General features: G+C 47.1%; 2 protein-coding genes across 5 annotated transcripts in view; one reads left to right on the forward strand and one right to left on the reverse strand.

The window, feature by feature from the left end:
* The window catches only part of LOC149278062 (uncharacterized), a 498,960-nt gene that overhangs the window by 443,739 nt on the left and 40,177 nt on the right, over positions 1-15,044 (reverse strand). The gene's annotated exons all lie outside the window — the stretch shown is intronic.
* On the forward strand, positions 634-11,649 carry LOC149278073 (uncharacterized). 4 transcript variants are annotated; one of them, XM_089502414.1, is made up of 4 exons: positions 634-658; positions 3,546-3,711; positions 4,562-4,682; positions 10,135-11,649. In XM_089502414.1, the coding sequence occupies exons 2-4, from the start codon at positions 3,637-3,639 to the stop codon at positions 11,370-11,372; spliced, it is 1,434 nt and encodes a 477-aa protein (XP_089358540.1). In that variant the 5' UTR covers positions 634-658; positions 3,546-3,636; the 3' UTR covers positions 11,373-11,649. The 4 variants fall into 4 exon arrangements, with proteins under 4 accessions (XP_089358540.1, XP_089358537.1, XP_089358538.1 ...); XM_089502411.1 differs by lacking the exon at positions 634-658 and adding an exon at positions 1,404-1,534; XM_089502412.1 differs by lacking the exon at positions 634-658 and adding an exon at positions 1,589-1,652.

A 15,044-nucleotide genomic window follows, 5' to 3' on the forward strand; every position in this document is an offset into this window, starting at 1 on the left:
AGTTGAACATGAGTCAACAGTGTGATGCAGCAGCTAACAAGGCAAATGCAATTTTAACCTGCATCAATAGAAGTATAGTGTCTAGATGAAGTGAAGTAATAGTCCCACTCTATTCTACTCTGGTCAGGCCCCACCTGGAATATTGTGTCCAGTTCTGGGCCCCACAACTCAAAAAAGGATGTTGAGAAACTGGAGTGTGTCCAAAGGAGGGCGACTAAAATAGTGAAGGGTCTGGAAACCATATCCTATGAGGAACGACTTAGAGAACTGTGGATGTTTAGCCTGGAGAAGTGAAGGTTAAGAGGTGATATGACAGCCCTGTATAAATATTTGAAGGGATGCCATATTGTGCAGGGAGCAAGCTTGTTTTCTGCTTCTCCTGAGAACAAGAACCGGAGGAAAGGATGCAAGCTCCAGGAAAAGCGATTCCACCTCAACATTAGGAGGGACATTGGGACACACTCCTTCCTCAGAGTGTATTGGAGTCTCCTTCCTTGGAGGTTTTTAAATAGGGGCTGGATGGCCATCTCTCACTATGCTTTGATTGAGAGTTCCTCCATGGCAGGGGGGACTGGATGGCCCCAGTGGTCTCTTCCAACTCTATGCGTCTCTAATTCTCTGATTCTGAGATTACAATGGGACAGTCTCAATGCTTAAGGTAAGGAGCAGCAACCTGAAGTAAAAAATAGCGCCATCTGAATACTTCAAGCAAGGTGCATCAGCCTGAAATCAAAATGGGCAGACTCAATGCATGAGGGTAGGAGCATCAGCCTTAGGTCACAATGGGCCATTCTCAGTCCTTCAGAGAAGGTGCTTCAGGCTGAAGTCACAATGGGCCAGTCTCAATCATTCAGGTAAAGAGCACCAGCCTCAAATCATAATAGTCCTATCTAAATCTTTAAGGCAAGGAGCTTGAGTCTGAGATCACAATGGGCCAGTCTCAATCTTCAGGAAAGGAGCATCAGCTGGACGTCACAATAGTCCCATCTTAATCCTTCAGGTTTGGAGCATCAGACTGAAGTCACAATGGGACAGTCGCAATCCTTCAGGTAAAGAGCACCAGCCTCAACTCATAATAGTCCTATCTAAATCTTTAAGGCAAGGAGCTTGAGTCTGAGATCACAATGGGCCAGTCTCAATCTTCAGGAAAGGAGCATCAGCCGGACGTCACAATAGTCCCATCTTAATCCTTCAGGTTTGGAGCATCAGACTGAAGTCACGATGGGCCAATCTCAATCTCTCAGGCAATGAGCATCAGCCTGAGGTAATGGGCTGGTCTCATTCCTTCAGGTATGGAGCACCAGTCTGAAGTGACCATAGTCCCATTGGCCAGCTTCAAGAAGAGGCGGAGCTTCAGCTTCTCTATTTAGCTTTGCGCGCAGAAGAGTGAGAGAGGAGTAGAGTTTTAGAGGGAGAAGGAGACAGACAGACATTAAGGGAGGAAGGAAGGAAGGAGAGAGAGGGGAGTGAAGTGAAGTGAAGCGACAGCAGAGAGACAAGGCCTGGAACCACTAGGCTTCACTGCTGCACTGAGGTCCGGCTGGGCCTGGCTTGGGTCTACTGCTGCTGGTGCTTTCCTTTGGCCACTGCCATTAAGGTGGGGAGGAAGGAGGCCCAGCAGTCCTTCTAGGCATGGCCCACTCTCTCTGAAGGTGGGAGAGTGGGACTCCCAAAGGGAATTTCAGTGCTTTTAATGGTGGCTCTCATGTTGTAGCAAAGATGATGATGATGATGATGATGATGATGATGATGATGATGATGATGATGATAATGATATCAGGCCTGGGGGGGAGGATAGAGCTGCCCCCAGACCTTAATCATCATTAATGCCACCATCACTGGGCCTTCTTGTTCTGCACCACTGTAATGGCCATGGCTCAGTGTTATGGAACTCTGGGAATGTACTTTTGGTTTGGCATTTTAGGTGTTGTTAAGGTTTGGAAATCCTGTTTGAGGACCCTTCCGACTTTGGGGCCCTTTCATCCTCCCTTTTGGGTTCCCTGAAGGCCTCAAACTGCCAAATGCCAAGTGCTTAGGAAGAGGCAGCCATTTTGTGTTCCAGAGGCCATTTTGTGTTCTGGTGGCCATTTTGTGTTCCAGAGGCCATTTTGTGTTCTGGTGGCCATTTTGTGTTCCAGAGGCCATTTTGTGTTCTGGCGGCCATTTTGTGTTCCAGAGGCCATTTTGTGTTCTGGCGGCCATTTTGTGTTCCGGAGGCCATTTTGTGATCCGGAGGCCATTTTGTGTTCTGGCGGCCATTTTGTGTTCCAGAGGCCATTTTGTGTTCTGGCGGCCATTTTGTGTTCCAGAGGCCATTTTGTGTTCTGGCGGCCATTTTGTGTTCCAGAGGCCATTTTGTGTTCTGGCGGCCATTTTGTGTTCCGGAGGCCATTTTGTGATCCGGAGGCCATTTTGTGTTCTGGTGGCCATTTTGTGTTCCAGAGGCCATTTTGTGTTCTGGCGGCCATTTTGTGTTCCGGAGGCCATTTTGTGTTCTTATGGCCATTTTGTGCTGCTTGTGACTGAGGGGAATAATGTTCCAGAACCTTCTCTGAGTCTCAGTTGAGCAGAGGCCTCTCTTTCTCTCCTGAGGCTCCAGAGAGAGAAGGAGGCTCCTATCTAATTCCTCTTGAGAGTTTGTCCATTTTGTTTGTTTGTTTGTTGTTTTTTCTGTTTTTTAAATATTGCTTTGGATTTAATACTTTTTTAAGGAGAGGAGGGTACCATTATTATTATTATTATTATTATTATTATTATTATTAACCTTTATTTATGAAGCGCTGTAAATTTACACAGTCTGGTTTTTAAAGGCTGCAATAGATTCCTCCCAGAGGACCTGAGGGTGCAGTGGGGCAGATTATATGGAAGCAGGCGATCCCTCAAATAGGTTGGACCCAAGCCGTGTAGGTTTTTAAAGGTTATAATCAACACCTTCTACTGTGCCCAGAAACTAATAGGCCCGGAAACTAATAATAAATCAACTTCCAAAATTGTGTCGCTTTCCCACAATTCCACCACATTTGATAGATTGAGCCCTGCTCCTTTTCACATTTTCAACACAAATTACTGCAATGCTTATACATCTTGCTTATTCTCTCTGGTGTTAAATACCATCAAAATGTTTTATAATAACTCTCTGTTTGATGTTTTGGCTGCAAGTATAGTTCAGTCTTTTTCCCCAAGTGTATTCCCACTGGTCTAATTCAATTACAAAACCAAAGTTTTGAGACCATCTGATCACATTTTCTTTAATAATGTTCTCTTATGTACAGATTTTAAGAATACAATTATAAAGTCTTGCTAACAAGGCATCTTTATTAGACATAATTTCTTGTTCTAGATCAGAGTCTGATTTGCAAATACCGGATTGTTTTTTATCCATTAGGAAGAGCTTTCTTAATTGTCTGTAAAAGAACCATGAAAGATAATACCCTGATAATTACGATCTTCTTGTGTCTTTATTCTAGAACCAGTTCTATTTGCATCGATTCTTTATAGGAGATCCAATTTGCGTCCTTTTTTGAATCTCTGGTCTCTTTTCTCAGGAACTGCATCTCGGCCCCTTGGACACAGCTTTGGGGCACCTTTTGCTGGAAGTGACCCAAGGGCCAGACCACCAGGACCCCTGCCCACCTGATGGCCGACACAGAGGCCAAGCGGAGGGAGTTGGGCTCCCAGAGAAAGAGGATGCAGACGTACAAGAACTCTTTGGTGAGTCGAGGTTCTTGACTATTAGTTTCATCTGTGTCACTGCTGGGATAGTTCATGAAAGCAAGCGGGGAACATACTCTCCCAATTTAGCAGAGACAGTCCTGGTTAATCCTCTGTCGCCCCACTTTTTCAGGGGCTTCCAAACATGTCCCGGTTGGTCTCCCCTCCTCCCACTTTCCCCCTTCTCAGCTCACTTCAGCTCCTGAATGCCATTCAGTTTGCCCCCATCAACTCAAAAGTGGGGAGAGGAGGGGAAAGAAAGAGGCAGGATATTGCCCTTCCCAGGAGACTGAAGCAAAAGCAAACTGTTGTGCACTTCCTAGCTTGTGTGATCTTCTTCATAAACAACTTTGGCCATCTTGACCACCTTTTGGTGTTGCTTGTCCACATGTGTCTTCCTTTTCCCATCTGTGAAATGTTGGGGGACATGGTAGAACATGTCTGGGTCTAAATATGGGGTGGTCCCAGTGGCCCTCAAGCCCACAGTGCTCCCCACAACAGTTTGTTAAAATTAACTTTGGCCTCTGAAATGTGGCAAGAAATATCTAAATGCACTATAATTCTTTGGTGGCTAAATGTACTGTATGTGGTGGGATAGTGAGTATCATAATCCATCCTCTATATCCCAGACATGGCCTAAATTATATTGTTTATTATATTGTATATTATATTGAAAGGATTCAAGACAAACTGGATCTCGAAGGCAGTAGCTTTTTTTCTTGCTGATAGAATTTAAAGTTTATTTCCTGGACTGAATTGTGAAGTGATGAAATAATATTTGGGATGAACCATGTGCTTTCCTCCCCTTTTGCTTAGTCACTTTCTGGATGAGGGCTATTTTCTGTTGCAGGTGACCTTTGCAGATGTGGCTGTATATTTCACTGAGGAGGAATGGAAACTGTTGACAAAGGAACAGAGACTGATGTACAGTTATGTGATGATGGAGAATTATCACAATGTGGCCTCTGTGGGTAAGGAACCATAATCCATTCTCCTTTCTATGAAGACTGAGGTCCCTTTTATGCTAAATTATCATGGTGCTATGATTCCACTAGACTTATAGAATCATAGAGTTGGAATAGACCACAAGGGCCATTCACTTCAACCCTCTTCTGCCATGCAGGAATACACATTCCAAGCACCATCCAGCCTCTGTTTAAAGACCTCAAAGGAAGAGGACTCCACCAAACTCTAAAGGAGTATATTCCACTGTCAAAGAGTTCTTACTGTCCCAAAGTTCCTCCTAATGTTCAGGTGGAACCTCTTTCTATGTGGCTTGCGTCCATTGTGGTGTCTTCCTTTCTCTGTAGCAGCAAAAAGCAAGCTTGCTCCATCCTCAATACGACCCTTTCCACTATTTAAACATGGATATCATAGCCACTCTTAACTTTCTTTTCTCCAGGCTAAACGTACCCAGCTCTCTAAGCCATTCCTCATAGGGCTTGATGATTTCCAGATCCTTCACCACTTTGGTTGCCCTCCTCTGGGCATTTTCAAACTTTTCAACATCCTTTTGTATTGTGGGGCTCAGAACTGGACACAGGATTATTCCAAGGGAGGCCTGACCAAAGCAGAAGAGAGTGGCACTATTACTTCCCTTGATCTAGAAACTATACTCGTATTGATGCAGCCTAGAATGACATTGGCCTTTTTAGCTGCCACATCACACTCTTGGCCCATGTTCAACTTGTGGTCTACTGGGAGTCCTAGATCCCTTTCAAGTGTAGTTTAATTGAGATAGCAACATCCTGTAGAATATTTGAATTTGTGTTTTAGAGAGGCACTATTGCTCTCCACTTTATAAGGATACAGTACTAAATACCCCATCGTAAACTGCCAATTGCCAGAACCACCTTCTGTGGTTCATCCACAATGGTATTGCGGTTTAGGGGGCAATTGTAAGTAGTTTAAATCTTAGTAGTTTTAAGTCGTTGGTAAGTATAATGGGGCCTAGAACAGCTTGGGGGAAGGGAATCAGTTGCGGAGGCTATTAACTGACTGGTTTGTGAGATTTGGGTGGCAGGCATGCCCCAGGGGGAGAGACGTATGAGAACGGTGGAAGAAGAAGGCAAGAGCTACCTTGGCAGCTGGGTTGGTTGGGGGCTGAAGGGGGAGGAAAGGGAGGAGTGTGGAGATAGTAAACAACGGAGGGAAAAGATTTCGACTCTTCAGAGACTGCTTAGATGTGTTAATGGATGTTTCTGCCGGAGTTTCTCAATAAACCTTTTGGTTCAAGCAAAGGGATTTTTAATTCTGAAAGTTAGGATTTTGTGGGAAGGAAGCTTGAAATTAATGCTTTTCTCACCCAAATGGTACTTAGCACATCGCTGAGCAAGTTTCCTACCCTTTTTGGTCCCTCTTCCAGCCTTTTGAGGCTCTGGAGAGGGTTCTTGGGGAAAATATCTCCCTTGGCCATGCAATAGATCAGAGAGGGCTCTACAGTGGTAAAACGGCCTCCACTTCCCCAAAGGGATGCAATGGGATACTGAGGGGCAAAACATTATTCCATGAGGCAATACAATGTGGGGGTGTCCCTGAGATCCCCTGGGAGCCAATATGAACCCCCCCCCCCACATGTGATAGTAGTCCCTCCCTGTCTTAGAGATGTCTTTAGGCTGTTTTAAGGCTGCTCCCTGGTGCTTGGTCCTCACCAAAATTCGAGTCCAGTTCCCAGCCCCCTTGCTCTGCCTTTCCCAATGAATCCTTTGTATATTGATTATCCATCCATTCTCAACAAATGGGCTTCAAAGTGTCCCTTTTATGCATCACACTCTGTGGGTGTGTGTCTGTGATAGAGAGAAGGAGGGAATGTGAAAAACAGAAAGGCAGGGAACAGATGATGAAGGTGAAATGCGGAAGCAGTGCAGATGGGCAAGAGGGAAGGTTGGAGAGCGGAGGGAGAAAGGAAAGGGGATCAGGCCTCTGGGAGCCAGGAGGGGAAGGCAGGAGCAAAGCCAGGATCGCCTAGCTCTGTGTGGAGAGGAAGGGACCTCTGGGAAGGGCCAGGAGAGATGCCTTGGGAATTGGGAGGCAGCCACCAACCTCACAGATTTTAAGAGCTGAATTGGTGAGAACCGGCTCAGACCCTTGTTTTCAGACATATTTAGGGGTATCATTTAGCAATTATGAGCAATGTATATGAAGAGAGGAAATGGCAACACATAAATTTCTTTTTCACTAATGTTTCTTTTCCAACCTGAGCTTGCTTAGCTCCATGGTTGATTCCAGAGGCTCTTTGTCACTCATAATTCTGGAGTCTGGGGAGGACACTCACAAGTGCTATGACAGTGATGGTGAACCTATACCATGCGTGCCAGAAGTGGCACTTTGCCCAGCCCCCTTCCTCCCCACTTATCCTTCCTGCCCTCCAAGTATCACAAACGGGGCACTTGGAGGGCAGGGAAAGGTCTGTGGGGAGGATGGCAGGGGGGCTGCCCAGCCCCCTTCCTCTCCAATTACTCTTCCTGCCCTCCAAATGTCCCAAATGGGGCACTTGGAGAGCAGGAAAAGGTCCATGGGGAGGGAGGCACGGGGGCTGCCCTGCTCCTTTCCTCTCCACTTACTCTTCCTGCCCTCCAAGTGTCCCAAATGGGGCACTTGGAGGGCAGGGAAAGGTCTGTGGGGAGGGAGGCAGGGGGGCTGCCCAACCCCCTTCCTCCCCACTTATCCTTCCTGCCCTCCAAGTGTCCCAAACGAGGCACTTGGAGGGCAGGGAAAGGTCTGTGGGGAGGGAGGCACGGGGTTGCCCAAGCCCCTTCCTCCCCACTTACTCTTTCTCCCCTCCAAGTGTCCGAAACGGAGCACTTGGAGAGCAGGGAAAGGTCTGTGGGGAGGATGGCAGGGGTGCTGCCCAGCCCCCTTCCTCTCCACTTACTCTTCCTCCCCTCCAAGTGTCCCAAACAGGGCACTTGGAGAGCAGCGAAAGGTCTGTGGGGAGGATGGCAGGGGGGCTGCCCAGCCCCCTTCTTCTCCACTTACTCTTCCTGCCCCCTAAGTGTCCCAAGCGAGGCACTTGGAGGGCAGGGAAAGGTCTGTGAGGAGGATGGCAGGGGGGTTCCCCAGCCACCTATCTCTCCACTTATCCTTCCTGCCCTCCAGGTGTCCCAAACGGGGCACTTGGAGGGCAGGGAAAGGTCTGTGGTGAGGAAGAGAGGGGGCCTGCCCATTCCTCTTCTTCCCCTTTTGCCTTTCCTCACCCCCAAAGGGCTGCAGAGAGCCCCTTGGGGTGAAGAAAGGTCCAGGAAGAGGAGGACTGGGGCTGTGCCCATAGCTCCACCCCCTCATGGGCCTTTGCTGACCCCCAGCTGTCTCTGAGAGAAAGTGCGGGCCAGGAAAAAGGCAAGGGGAAGCCCCACCTAGAGGGTGGAAGCCCCGCCCATGGAGGGTAGAAGCCACATCCCCTGGGCCAGAAGCCCCGTCCCAACACGCAGCCCCATCCCGAGGGGCCAGAAGCCCTGCCCCCTGGCACCTGAACCTAAAAATGTTCGCCATCATTGTGCTATGATTTTAGGGGAAATTCATACTTAGCTCAAAGGAGAGATTAGGGCAACAGTGACCTCAGGATTCATCCCAACTATACCAGGCCGGGAAACACACAGATCTCCAGAGGCATTTCAAATAGGTTTTTGTGTTTTATTTAGGGTGAAAGTAAAACACACACACACATACATATACGTGTTCATGTGCACGTGCACACACACACACACACACACAAACTAGGTAACAAAGGTGGGAGTGGTGCATAGTGTGAGGCTTTGCTAAAGGTAATACATTATCTAGATCAGTGATGGTGAACCTTTTAGAGGCCGAGTGCCCAAACTGCAACCCAAAACCCACTTATTTATTGCAAATTGCCGTGTCCCTCTGGCTTTCTAGTAACAAACTCTGGCAAAATCCTTGCTGGGGTGATGGCACATGTGCCCGCAGAGAGGGCTCTGAGTGCCACCTCTGGCACACGTGCCATAGTTTCGCCATCACTGACGTACATGGATCTCGAATCCAATTGCTGTGGGTCCAGAATGGGGAGAGAAGACAGTAACTTTGGTGGCAAGTGGGGCTGGCAAGTGTAGAGAGGTGTTTAGCAATGTAAATCAACAGAGGGTCTGCAACTGGACTGAAGCTGAAGAACAGCCAGTTGGGGCTGATATTTATACTGAAATTGTTGCTTGGGGGCAGAAACCGAGCATTCGAAAAGGTTTAAATTGCTTTAAGATGTTTCCTGGGGGGGGGGGGGGGAAGATAATTGTCTGAAACTGAAATAAATGCAATGGGTGCTTGGTGGAAATACTTCAGCCAAAAAGGATTATCACACCAGCTCTCAGGTCCTTCTTGGCTCTGAATTCTGGTCCCATTCAAAGCCAATGTATAGCACAGTCTGAAGGCGACACTCCCAGAGCTCAATAATAACACAGCCAGAACAGAAGCAAATCTCCAGACATACGTATTGGCAATGCAGTAACCACTTTCCACACTTAAAAATAACTCACAGACACAGTTGATTTCCTCCAAGTCCTTCAAGGTTCTTTAGCTTGAGTTGCAATAGAAAACAAATATGTACCAGCTCTCCTCCCTGACTTTCATCAACTTCACAATATCTTGTACACACAACTCCAACCCACATCAATCCACATGTGAGCTGTATACTATATTGGTTGTGAGTCATCTTCTGGTGACAAACAGCATGAAGCATCCTTTGCACTTAGCTTGCATCATGCCATGTGCTCTGACTCAACACTCTATGGCAGTCTCACAGGAAATGATGCCACTTTTCAATCAAAGTATTTTTACATATATTTATTGGAATATTTTTCAAAAGTCTGACTATCTGCTTCCACTGATTTCCTCATGGCAGTTACCCTACAATGTCTTCATTGATAGCTCCTAGGAGTAAGGATACAATCATTATATGGATTTGGGGGCATCCAGAACAGGGTTATGCTTGGGTCACTCACACCAACTATGGCGTGTTAGTGACCGCCTGAAAGCGGTGGTTTGCCGGCACTGCCGGTTGCTGCGTCCAGGAACAGCAGCGGCCAAACCTGGACGCAGCAAAAAAGAAGCCCGAAAATGGCGCTTCTTTCTGCACCCCAGAAGTGGCGCTGTGAGATGCTAGTCGTGCACTCGCGGTGTCACTTCCACCATGCAATGTCTGGACGCTATGCCTCTACGACATCAAAATGGCGGCGCCCGTGTGGAAGGGCACCGCGATTTTGTACACGCTCCGCGCGTACTAGGTTTCTAACCCTAGTACGCCCCTTACTAACCCTAGTACGTGCGGAGCGCGTACTTTCAGCATGTGTGTAACGCGCCCAAATTAATTTACTCTCACATAGGGAGGGGTGAACATGGGGCTACATCTTGGGGTAACACCTTCCTCTCTTAATGCTGAGATTCAGTCTTCTCTGTCATTGTCATTCTTTACAGAAGAACTTGTCAGTCTTGAGAGAATCCACACAAGAAAGAAGTCACATAAATGCCAGCACTGTGGGAAACATTTTGCTTACAAGTCAGTCCTTGTCAAGCATCTGAGAGTCCACACAGGAGAGAAGCCATACAAATGCCAGCATTGTGGGAAATGTTTTTCTTGGAAGTCAAAACTAGTGATACATCAGAGAGTCCACACAGGACAGAAGCCTTACAAATGCCAGCATTGTGGGAAATGTTTTTCTTGGAAGTCAAAACTAGTGATACATCAGAGAATCCACACAGGACAGAAGCCATACAAATGCCAGCATTGTGGGAAATGTTTTTCTTTGAAGTCAAACCTAGTGATACATCAGAGAGTCCACACAGGACAGAAGCCATACAAATGCCAGCATTGTGGGAAATGTTTTTCTCAGAAGTCAAACCTAGTGAAACATAAGAGAGTCCACACAGGAGAGAAGCCATACAAATGCCAGCATTGTGGGAAATGTTTTTCTCAGAAGTCAAACCTAGTGAAACATAAGAGAGTCCACACAGGACAGAAGCCATACAAATGCCAGCATTGTGGGAAATGTTTTTCTCAGATGTCACACCTTTTGGAACATCGCAGAATCCACACAGGAGAGAAGCCATACAAATGCCAGCATGGTGGGAAATGTTTTTCTCAGATGTCACACCTTTTGGAACATCGCAGAATCCACACAGGAGAGAAGCCATACAAATGCCAGCATTGTGGGAAATGTTTTTATTCGAAGTCACACCTAGTGACACATCAGAGAGTCCAAACAGGAGAGAAGCCATACAAATGCCAGCATTGTGGGAAAGGTTTTTCTTCAAAGGCACACCTAGTGACACATCAGAGAATCCACACAGGAGCAAAGCCATACAAATGCCATCATTGTGGGAAAAGTTTTTCTTTGAAGTCAAACCTAGTGATACATCAGAGAGTCCACACAGGAGAGAAGCCACACAAATGCCAGCATTGTGGGAAATGTTTTTCTCAGAAGTCAAACCTAGTGAAACATAAGAGAGTCCACACAGGAGAGAAGCCACACAAATGCCAGCATTGTGGGAAAGGTTTTTCTTTGAAGACACACCTAGTGAAACATCAGAGAGTCCACACCGGAGAGAAGCCATACAAGTGCCAGCATTGTGGGAAAGGTTTTTCTTCAAAGTCATACCTTGTGTTACATCAGAGAGTCCACACAGGAGAGAAGCCACAAAAATCCCAGAAATGAACTAACATTATTTTTGTGAAGAAGGAATACAAAGAATATATTTTTATTCCTGTGGTGATAAGAAAATGCCCTTGTGATTTGTGTGTTAGGTTTGTCTGTCCATATGTCTTTATGTTTTAAAGTTCTATTTTCTTAATTTTAGCTTTTAATAGCTATTAGTGTAGATGCTTTAGTTTACAAATTGACTGGGGATTATGGGTTGTGGAATGGGTTAGCTAGATAGAGGGTGGGATTTGTTGCAGCTGGCTAGAATAGTTATTTGACTGATAGCCTTTGGAATGTGTGGAATGGTGGCTGAAGAAAGTTGGTGGGGAGGTATTAACAGAAAGGGGCCTAGTTTCTGGGAATGACAAAGGTAGCCATGTTACCTGTGGGCCATTGACTGTGGGAATTGGAGGTGGGGGCTAGGTTTGGAAGAGGGTGGCGTTTTAGGTTTTGGGGTTTTAATGTATTATTTGCCTTGGGGTTGGCAGTTCTGACTGTAATGCTGAATTTCTGACTCTGACCTGATTTAAATGGGCCTTTGTGCAACCCCCGTCACGTGCAAGGGGTTGGCCGAGAACGTAGCATCCATACTGGCCTCACTCCTAGCATATGATGGGGGCGTCAAAATGGCGGTGCCCTGTACACACGGGTGCTGCCATTTTGACGTGATGGATGCGTAGCGTATGCACTTCCCGGTGCCTTTGTGACATGGCAAGTGCGCCATTGGCGCCTTGCGACATCACAAAGGTGCCACAAGAAGAACCTGCTTTTTCTTGGTTCTTTTTGTTCCACGTTGGAGCCACGTGGTTTGTTCACTTTGGCTCCCTTGCGGAGGAAACCAGGTTGGCGGGAGACCTCCCTTTTTGGGTGGTCTGTATCCCGCCATTGTGTTCTTAATAAAGTTCTTTGTTATTTCAACACAATGGACTCATTGATGCATATAAGTTCTGAATTTGCACAAAACTGACCCTTTCTTCTCTTCTCAGTCCTCGGCTCCATTCCTAGCCATATCAGCAGCAAACACACTCACAAACACACACACACACACACACACACACTCAGAGAGACAGATCTGTATGCACAAAGCAGAGTCTTCACAGCCTTTCCCTCCTGAGTCCAGCTCCGCCGCTTGGGCTCCATTCCGGAAGGAAGGAAGAAAAAAGGAAGGAAGGGTGTAGTCCTTGCCTTCTTCCAAATGCCGACAATGGAATAAGTAGCAGCAGCTAGGGCTTTGCCATGCCTTGCGCATGCTCAAGAGGGGCCTTTGGTGGCAAATGTGCATGCACAGTCTCAGCCCCTGAATGTGCCGCCCTCACAGCCTGCTCTTAGGGAGGGAAGTGGGGAGAGCCCTCATTCATTCAGAATGGCTGGAGGATCTTCTGGGGGAGGGGTGATGTAAGAAGGACGGAAAGCCCGATCTCCTCCCCCCAAAGAAAGGCAGGGAGCCTGCCAGGCCTCCTCTCCCTTCTCTCCCTTCCCTGCCCCCTCCTCTGGGGATTCCTTGGGGCCCAGGTACTTGGGGGGTTATTTTGAGAAAAGAGGAAAGGGGGGACCCTTGGAGAGAGGCGTGGCCATGGAGGGGAGGGGGATTCAAAGGTAAAAGGGACTGGAAAGTGGGGCAGAGGAGAGACCCTCCCTTCTGAGGACTCATTTAGGGAAGAGTTTTGTGCCAAATACAAAGCATCACACAGGATAGGGTTCAATAGCATTGGAAACAACATTTTTTTTTGGGGGGGGGAGACGTTTTCTCTGGTGTCCTGGGGGGAGGGGGCTCTGTCTGGGTGGGGGGAAAGAGCCAAAATCTACGCCAAATCCAAGAGGAGGGAGATGGAGGGACCCTAAAGCCCCATCTGGGGAGACTGACACTTCCCTGGCAACCTGGGAACTAGGCTTAAAGGCCCACAGTTTCCAAATTAGGCATTCCCCACATATCCATACCTTTCCTTTCACACCAAACCTGCAGAGGAGGAGCAGCAGAGAGACCCTCAGCCCCAAAAAGCACACCCTCCTCCCGGTTTTGGGAACATGCTGAACAGGCCTTGGACCCCTTGAAAGGATGTAGGTAAAAGGAGTAGAAGGAAGGAATAAAGAAGTGAAAATGCTAAGGGAAGAGAAGCATAAAGGGACGGCTTAAGTGGGGGGGGGGGATCTGGAACCTGATCCAGGCACCTGCCCCCCAGAACCCATCATTAGAGCCTACCACAGATCACTGTGATGCTTTAAATGACTATTTCACAGATAATATCTCTCAGATAAGAGCTGACTTGGATGCCAGCATTATTGCAGAGGCTATAGGTGAGGTGTCCAGTGACTCTGTGAATAAGATCACACTGGATCAAATTGAATCTGTGAGTACTGAGGACGTAGACAAGCTCCTTAGAAGTGTAAAGAAGACAACTTGCCCCCTTGACTCTTGCCCTTCATGGCTGGTCCTCCAAGGAGGAGATGCACTTAGGACTCACCTGAGCTATATCATAGATGCATCTCTTAGGGAGGGCTATTTTCCATCTTGCTTAAAAGAAGCAGTGGTACGGCCGCTTCTGAAAAAGCCCTCCCTAGATCCCTTGGACATGAACAATTACAGACCGGTCCCCCATCTTCCATTTCTAAGCAAGGTGATTGAGAGGGCAGTTGCTCTTCAAGTCCAAGTGTTCTTGGATGAAACAGATTATCTGGACCCTTTTCAAACTGGCTTCAGGATGGGATACAGAGTCAAGATTGCTATGGTCTCCTTAGATGATCTCTGCTTGAGCATCGACAGGGGAAGTATGACCCTGTCGGTGCTTTTGGACCTCTCAGTGGCTTTCCATACCGTCAACCATGGTATCCTTCTGGAAAGCCTGAGGGAACTGGGGATCGGGGGCACTGCGTTGCGGTGGTTTTGGTCCTATCTCAGAAGCAGATTCCAGATGGTGATGCTTGGGGACAGTGGCTCCTCCAAAAGGGATCTTAAATTTGGCATCCTTCGTCGCATCATCCTGTCCCGAATGCTATTTAACATCTACATGAAACCGCCTGGAGAGATCATCTGGAGGTATGGGATGGGGTTTTATCAGTACGTTTATGACATCCAATATCTCTCCATGACCCAGACTTCAGCGTGAACTAAGGAAGGCATCTCCCCTCTGAATGAATGTTTTGAGGGAGTAATGGGCAAGATGAGGAAATCAGATTGAAAATGAATCCATTTAAGACAGAAGTACTTGTTGTTGGAGCCTCTAACCCAGGTATGGAGGTTTGTCTACCGCTCCTGGACGGGGTCACAGTTCCCCTAAAGGACTATGTTTGCAGTTTGGGGGTGCTCCTGGTTCCTTTGCTCCAGATGTCAGCTCAGATAGATGCGACGGCCAAGAGTGCCTGTTATCAGCTTCGGTTGATACGCCAGCTGCGCCCTTTCCTGGAACCTGAAGACCCAGAAACTATGGTTCATGCGCTGGTAAGCTCACATCTTGACTTCTGTAATGTGCTCTACATAGGGCTACCCTTGCAGTAAGTCTGGAAACTTCAACTAATTCAAAATATGGCAGATCACTGTGACTATTGATTGATTGATTGATTTAGGTTCAGGTGAGCTTTATTTATAAATCCACATACAGTTATACATTTGCGATTGTACTTTCCAGTTATTGATAACTTCTGCCAGCATCTCTTGAACATACACAATATTTACAGATTGATCATATTTAC

Source organism: Sceloporus occidentalis, unplaced genomic scaffold (genome assembly GCF_023333645.1).
Source record: "Sceloporus occidentalis isolate IW3139 unplaced genomic scaffold, rSceOcc1.0.p SCAF_202, whole genome shotgun sequence".
In the NCBI taxonomy this organism is placed as follows: Eukaryota; Metazoa; Chordata; class Lepidosauria; order Squamata; family Phrynosomatidae; genus Sceloporus; species Sceloporus occidentalis.